Raw genomic sequence first — 8421 nt, forward strand, 5'->3', positions numbered from 1 at the left:
AGATGTGATTCCCTCACCAGCAGGTCAAAGCTTGTGGGGTAATATGCAGGTTACTTAACTCGTTCAATCATTTAATCCCCTATACATTAATTACTTTTACTTCTTGTTTTAAGACTTGTATCAAAATAATTTTGTACGCTTTTAAATGAATTTGTATATTTTAATATTTTGTAAATTAGTTTTGTATAATTTTTATTAGTTTGTGTTTATTTTAAATTTAAAAATTGAGTGAGTTCAATGTGCTGGAAATATAAAATTCATATGTTTTGGTTCGGAAAAGATGAACAAAAAAATGAGAGAAAAACCGGTATGAAACTAATTTGATAGTAGATTAAATGAGTTGGAAAGGAAGCACTCTACACCCTTAAGTTTATTTATGACCAACATATTAAGAAACCTAAACAAATTAAATACACAAGTATAAAAAAATGAATGATTAATTTATTTATAGGCACTATCGCCCAGTACAAAGTAGAAGAAAAAATAGAAATAGAAAACAGAAAATAAGACATCTTGAGCACAAATTAATAGTAACATGCATATATATGAAAAACATTCAAGAGACATGATCAAGTAATATGTGAAAGTACTTATTTCTTACATGTAATTCCATTTCCTCCACCCGTACAGTCTAGCATGCCAAACTTCATTATTGGCGAGCCATGTTCATCCTTGATTTCATTTGGAGAGAACACGCAGAGGGCACAATCAGCCGCAAGGAGCGAACTAGTCTTGTACTTATCATCACCACCCACCACAGGCATTGCCACTCCTTGTTTTGCTGGATTTTCAAAATCAGGACGATAAGTTCTACCAAGAATCCCTTCAACTTTAGATGATAAACCAAAGAATCGAAACTGTACTTCCAAGTGAGCAAAGCTATCATTTGTTGGAATCTGATAATTATGTATCTTGCTGTCTTCTTCTGATACTGGAATCACATTAACAGATATCTCAGCATGATCTGGTATGGTGACAGTTACACTATTGCTTGTTGCAGTCCTTTCAACTTGTACATCGCCTTCTGGGGAATTCCACTCGGAGGAATGGCCTTCTGGAATGAACAATTCCTTCCCATCATATGATAACTTTAGGTGATCAACATCATCATCCCATTTTTGGGTCCTTGTCGCTTCAAGAGTGAAATTGTGATGGCCAAACTTCAATCCTAATGCTTGGATCCATGTATAGTCACGAGTTCTACCTTCAGGTCGAAGTCCAATAAAACGTGCGTTGATTTGGAGATCGGTATCAGATATCAAACTAAAATGCTCGTTGCTTTTTCCATGAAAATAGAATACAATTCCATCACCACCAATGAATCGTGGGTCGTAGCATGCAGCTCCAGGTCCATTGCAGTTTGGCTTACGTGCTATCAACATGTAGACAAATTAATGATTAATCAGTTGAACTACTAAATTTTTTTTTAATCGGTTAAACTATATATATTTTCATGCATGTATGTTTTTTCGATGGTATTTGCTCATTTTGTTCACGTATTTCACTTATAACTGCCCATAGATGAACAATATTAGAACAATAAAAATGATAAATGTTATAAATTTTGTAATTTTGATGGGGGGTTCTTTTTCTTACATTTACACACGGCCTCGCATTTGGGTGAATAACAATCAAGAAAACATGCTTTGTCTTTAGGGTTCTTTGGTTTAACCTTGGGGCATTCTACGGGGCACTTGATGCGCTTCATGAAACATCTGCTTTTTCGGCTTTTGCAAGTTAAAATCTCCTGAACGGGTTTCACAGGCTTTGGAGGTTTAACACGTTTTACCTTATTAGCAGATGCAGCTTCAGTCACCATCGACACAAACATTGCCTGTAAAAATAAAATTATCACTAGGGTCTTAACACCCAACATCGTCATCTTTTATTTTATATTTGTAATTGCAAAGGAAGATATGAAATGGCACAAGAGATAGATGAGATAGTTGATCCCCAAGCTCGTATATATGAGTAGTCTACATAGTGAGTTTGCAGCTAACTCTTAAAATAAATATTGAAGTGTTGCAAGTTGTGTTTGGCAAGTTTGGCGTTGAAATTTTCTGAAGTCAATAATGTTATATCACCAAATTTTAATTTCAACAGAAATGTTTGGGTTAAGTTTAGATGTCAAGCAAAAAGAATTATTAGAATCATTGATGAACTAATATATCAAATTCATACTGTTTTCTTGATGCAACATAACAAGTGACTTAACTCATTTGTATTATAATATTTTATTTTAATTTTTTTTATTTCAAAAGTATTCTATTATTTTTTATTAAGATATTATATTTTGAAAATTCCACTGAAATGTAGCTAGCATTATTAATATTGTTATAAATAAATAAATTTTAAAAAATGCAATGTTGTAAAATGAAAAACGAAAAAAAAAATATGTTTCTATTAATATGCAATTGATAAAAATATATATGCATATAAAAATAGTGATTTTTGCCGGTTTTATATTTGGTTCATTTTATTACAATTCACGAATTAAGATGTTTTTGTTGAAAATTTGTGGTTATATTACACTTAAGGCTGTATATAGTTGTAGCACTCCTACCACCTTAATGCGTAAGTTTTTTTTTATTCATACATAAGTTTTTTTTATTGTAATCTAAGCTTAGCATCTTACATTGAAAAATGTGAGCAGTCAATCAAAGCAAAGCTCTCTCTCTCTCTCTCTCTCTCTCTCTCTCTCTCTCTCTCTTTCTCTCTCTCTCTCTCTCGTTAAGTTGGTAGCGACTTACTTTTAGCGAGCCCTGTAGTGACAGCTGGGGCGGTGTGTAGCGATTCTAGTGACTTCCTTGCAAGGCTTCCTAGTAAGCCAATCCTTGCGTCCTAAGTAACCTAAACATGCATCGAAAAAAAGAACATTTTAATGTTTAGTTCCCAAAAATAGACTCGTTTGGATCAAACATGTAAACAAAATTGCCAACAATGGGGCTTAAACAATGAAAAACTAAATATCTTCCTAGCTTTTGTTTCTATTTATTTTTCAACTCCTATAAAATAATGACATGTGGAATTCACTGATACTTTATTTTAATCTATTTTCTTGATTTTGACACATGTCTTGAGCTAGTGAGTGTGAAGATTAGTAGGAACAAAAGATTTGAGGATATTTCATTTTTCTTAAACAATTTTACATTTAGGTTCTAATGGAGATCCATTCAAGTAGAAAACTTAATATCAAAACCAATCTTCTATTTGGTATCAACAAGGCAAACATTCATTTCTTCCTTGTGATGAACACACAAGATGACGGATAAAGGAGGCGATTATGCAGGTAAGTGTGAGGCGGATTAGGGTTTCAAGTGAATTGGTACAATAGTTCATCAACTCTTTTTCTTAAATACTAACACTAATGGGCAGATCTTTTTCAAAAATCTTCAAACATTAAGATAGTAAGCACAAGCTAATTAATAATTACATTAATAAATTACATGGATTTAATAAGTCATTTTATTTATTTAATAACTAGAAAGTTTTATTTTGGTTTTATTGTAATAAATAGTAGACAACTAATTAATTATTTAGGGTATGTTTCATGTTGGTCTGACAAGGTCCATTTAAACCTTTTTTCTGACTTGGGTTGGGTCAGCTGGGTGAGCTTGTTTGAAAAGGGTTGTTCACACATCAGATTCGATCCACATCCTTTGATTTGGTTCTTAAAGAAAAGCTACCAGCTCGTTCCTTTGCACCATTTTCACATATTTGACCTTTTCCTCTTATTGCCCCTGGACGTAACTCATTCCTTCTAATTCTCCATCAATACACATGCAACTTCTCCTTCCAACACCACTAGTCATCTTTTTCTTAAATAGATTCATGAAATCGATTGCGAAATCGAGCCACGAAATAGATTTTGAAAACAAGTACTAAGCGGCCTATTTAGGTTATACATGTTTATAGAAGTCAGTGCATTTTCTATGTTTTATATTTCCAAACGAAACCAATGATGTATGGTTCAGGAATTAAATTGCATGTTAATCATGAAAATATCTTTAATTTTTTGTTCTTGTTAAGATATGTTACAATGGAGTGATTATGATCTTGTTAATTTATCTATTCTTTAAAGCGGGAGCTAAGCGAACCTACTCGTATATTAATATTAGTTGTAGATTCTTTAAAGATGTTATTTTACTATCTATGTCACAATTAACCTCCAAAATTAAATTTTGGAAAAGATTAAAATAGTTTATTGTTGTAGAAAGATTAGTTGTTGGCTGAAGAAAGAGAATACATGGAAATTTATAACCAAAGAGATAGAGATATAGAGATTCAATTCATTCTATTCCATTTGTTGGAAAGGTTTAGTATTTATGAGAATAATCAATTGGATTTCTTCAATATCGAGATCATCTTTCATTTTGATGCATGTTTTAGTTCTTAGAATGCTTAATTGCTAAGCTTCAATAGTCTTATGTTTTTTATTATTGATTCAATTCATTATTCCCTTTTTTTCTGCTTATGGATATCCATTAGTACGTACATGGATTTAGATTATAGTCAAGACTTGTTTCTACTATATTATTTTGTTTGCTTCTTAGTTTTTTAAACTATTTATTTGACTTGATTCAATTCATTCTCATGAATTCTTTTAAGATTGCAAAATTAAGTTACCTAAAGATTGAGAAACTGATACGTTGATCATGTATGAATATATTCTGAGAAACAGCAATGTAATCTACAATTGATATTAATATATACAAGAGACAACATAAGGATATTATGGTCATTTTTCATCATTCATCACAGTCAATCAGATATATAATCAAACAATATGGTTTTAGTCAGATGCGGACTTAGTAAGAAGTTCTACCTTAGACAGCACTAATATAGTTATCAACTATCAAATGACCCATTAGTTGTTCATATTCGTAAAGAATAAATTTATTACTTATAAAAGAATCTATCTATATCTTCTAATAAATGAATCTTATATGTGTCACATGTCTATTTTTATACCTCCTTTTTACTACATGGCATCTTCTCTTAAACTCTATACTCTATTTCTTGCCTCCTTGTTCATAATCGTTCCTGAAAATTAGGATTTTCAATTAGAAAATATTGTATTATCCCAATAAATTAGTAAACAAATATTTAGCAAATAGGTGTTGAATATCAAGAATTTAAACTATAAAGTATTCTATAATCTGCCACAATCGCAGAAAATTAGGATTTTTAGTAATGGATATTTCATTCTCCTTTTATAGTTCAAAGTAGAATGAATCACAAAATACAAGGGTAAATTATTTCAAATACATACGCTCAATCTTGTAATCTGCCACATTTTTCAATCATTTGTGCGGTTGATTGCTACTTCTAAACCTTTATTCTGATCGATCATAACATCCTCCTACTTCATTATTTTATTTACAAAACTTCCAACAGTCACTAAAACTAACAGAAACGGATGAAAAGAAAATAAGGTATGGTACTTTCTTTTGGATTTTTAATATTGTGTCGAATTTTGATTCATCAAGATATTGCACATCTTTTGTTTTTTATTCATGTATGAAGTCTAAAAACCTAAATAAGATTTTTTTTGTGCTTTAATACTCAAATTCACCATTCAATCCAAGTCTCAGTTTTTCCAATGTCGCTTTTATTTTAATTTTTTAAAAAAGTACAATGTTACTTATTTCATTTTTTATTCATCGGTTTACATGCAGTCAATAGCAATCTACTTTTTTTATACATCACTTTAAATGCAATCAATATAATTATGTGTAAAAATATATTCCTATTCATCACATTTATGTGGTTCATGCTGTAAATGTAATAAATGGCAATAGCTTTATTGAATTAATAAAAAAGTGTTATGCATACTTATAACTTTTCATCATCTATTGAAAAGTACAATGCTATTTGTTTAATTTATTTTGCATATCCCATTAAATTCTAAAAAATGCACTTTTAATTTTTTTTATATATAAATTAAGAAAATTGTCATTAAACGATTGTGTTAGCATTCATACCAATGTACTTTGATTTTATTGTTTGAGAGTAAATTACACAAATCGTTCCTAGTACAGATGCCGAAAGACATGTTTAGTCTTTATTTTCAAAAATTAACTCGAACTGTCTCTGGTTTGGGTAAAAGATATATGTTTCATCCCTCGTTACTTTAAACTCTCGGGCTTCATACCTTGCGAGACACGAAATGATTATTATTCGTTTTATGTATTTCTTTTGCAATTACTTTAATGTTATTAATTTATAAAAAAGAAAAACAAATATGGCCCAACTTCACAACCAACCCCACCCTTTCCTTTACTAATCTCTATATTCTTCCATCTTTTTTAAACTCTTGAAGAAACCCTAAAATCACACATCCCTAATATCATCCACTAGTTGAATCTAATAAGACACCACTCTAAACTACCACCATCGGAACACACCTCCGGACCACCACCACCCCACTATTACTCCCACATCTTTCTCTTCTCCTTTTCTTATAGATTCATGAAAGAATGCTAGAACACTGTTTTCTTGAAATCGACGAGGATTGTTTTCCGATCTATAACTCGCTCATCGGAAAAATAAGAGGTGGCTAGGGTTTGGTGTAGGAGACCAAAGAGGAAGAAAGAACCTTATTTTCCAAATCTCTAACTCTGATCTTACGATGACTACCCTATGATGACCTCGTATATTTGCACTTTTTTCGAAGCTGCCACCTGTGAGACGCCCTTACCACCATCGAGATTTGGATTTTCAAGTTTGTGTAGTTGCCAAAGGATTTTAAGATCCATGGTGTTGATGTTCATATCGACGATTCCCAACAGATATGGAGCCTCCATCATCACATGTGTGCGATGAGAAAGAGGACATGGGGAATCAAGAGGAAGAGGACATGGTGGTTTATTTTTAGGTTTCAGATCGATAGAGAGAGGAATATAGTTTCTGGCAGAGAGTATTTATGGCATCAATGCAGTCCGATGGTGTTCTCCTGGTGGTACTTTAGAGAGAAAAAGAGAGTTTTCAATGATGAAACGTTTCATAAGGGAAAATGTCAACATATGATATGTGGGTGGGATGGGATGGGGATGAAGGTAGGACCGACAATTTAATTAAAATGTTTTTTAATAGTTAAAAGTATTAAGAAACATTAAAAATAAATGAAAAATATAAAAAATGAAAATAAAGTCATTTTATTCTATAAGGGGCAAAGAGTGGACCTTTTTACAATATAAGGGACAATCTCAGTTAATTTTTTAAATAGAGATTGAACGCGCCTTTTGACACTTACACCGAAGGATATTTCATGTAATTTACTCTTTGTTTAAATATAACTACAATTTTTGTGTATTATGTACAAAGACCATGTATGTTATTTATTATAAACATAGACAATTTCTGTAATTTTACTTTAAAATGGAGCATTTTGGAAAATTTTATTAAATAGGGACCATATATTTTACTTATTTAGAATGTATTTAAAATAGACCATTTCTATAAAATTATTTATTACTTTTCTATTATATTCATCACACATAAACTTATAGTTATAGATTGTCCGTTTCTATACCTTTTTATAACAGAGATCAATCTTGCGCATCTATGTATATTTTTAAAATCATGTGTATTAATTTTTTCATTCATATGTGTTTGTGTGAACGAGGTGGTTGTTTTGCATTCTACTGAATGTTCGTTGCATTTGATAATAAAAAACTGTATCTTATATATCATTTTTAAAGTAGATTGCTATTTAGAAGTCTAAAAATAATAATAGGGAGCTAAAATTTGACAAAATGTTTTCTCTTTTGGTCCACAAAGCACAATTCTAGAAAATTGTATTAGTGGGCTTAAAAATATGTAGAAAATTAGTTTCATACCTCATCAACAATGACAAAAATATCCCTTCAACACAAGTCAAGTTTTAAACTTGTAATTCAATTTTCTCACCTTCTCCTTCAGGTACTCTACAATAAATAATTAAGCCACTTGTATATTTACTTTAATTTCATTTTACAATTGTCACATAAATTAAAAATAATAACATGTAGAAATAATATTGTATGTGTGAATGGATCCTAGGCCACTCAAAGCCTCTAAAGAAAACTACATGGTACTTATAAGCTTATTGGTTAAATGCATGAAAAGGTCAAATCTGTCAATTTCTTTTATGTGTATGTGTAATGTGCGTATGTGAAAATTTTAAAATTAGTTCCTAAGTACAAAAAATATCCTTATTTAAAAGAAGTTTAGTGATTATAACTTATAGATATTTAACATGTAAGCTAAGAAATAAAAAAATGAAAAATTGTTAATTGTTTTTGTTGGGATAAGACAAACATCTTATAAAGTTTAGGTTATGAGTTCAAATCTTATTAAAATGATTTTTTTTACATAAAAGCTAAAACACTAATAAAATAAATAAATAATAATTGTTTTTGTTGAGATTTGAGTTTGTGA

General features: G+C 30.5%; 1 protein-coding gene across 1 annotated transcript; it reads right to left on the reverse strand.

The window, feature by feature from the left end:
- Positions 1 to 421: 421 nt before the first annotated feature.
- On the reverse strand, positions 422 to 1950 carry LOC128133240 (uncharacterized). Its single transcript, XM_052770370.1, has 2 exons — positions 1597 to 1950; positions 422 to 1372 (listed from the first exon to the last, which is right to left on the reverse strand). Exons 1-2 carry the CDS (start codon positions 1880 to 1882, stop codon positions 591 to 593), a joined length of 1068 nt encoding a protein of 355 aa, XP_052626330.1. The 5' UTR covers positions 1883 to 1950; the 3' UTR covers positions 422 to 590.
- Between the last annotated feature and the right edge of the window lie 6471 nt (positions 1951 to 8421).

The sequence above is a fragment of the Lactuca sativa genome, chromosome 4 (assembly GCF_002870075.4).
Source record: "Lactuca sativa cultivar Salinas chromosome 4, Lsat_Salinas_v11, whole genome shotgun sequence".
Classification (NCBI taxonomy): Eukaryota; Viridiplantae; Streptophyta; class Magnoliopsida; order Asterales; family Asteraceae; genus Lactuca; species Lactuca sativa.

Bases quoted from the DNA above. Each gene is read 5' to 3' on its own strand.
- LOC128133240 (XM_052770370.1), bottom strand. From the start codon at position 1,882: ATGACGATGTTGGGTGTTAAGACCCTAGTGATAATTTTATTTTTACAG. The intron at 1,373-1,596 runs GTAAGAAAAAGA...ACATGTTGATAG, and splicing joins ATGCGAGGCCGTGTGTAAAT to CACGTAAGCCAAACTGCAAT.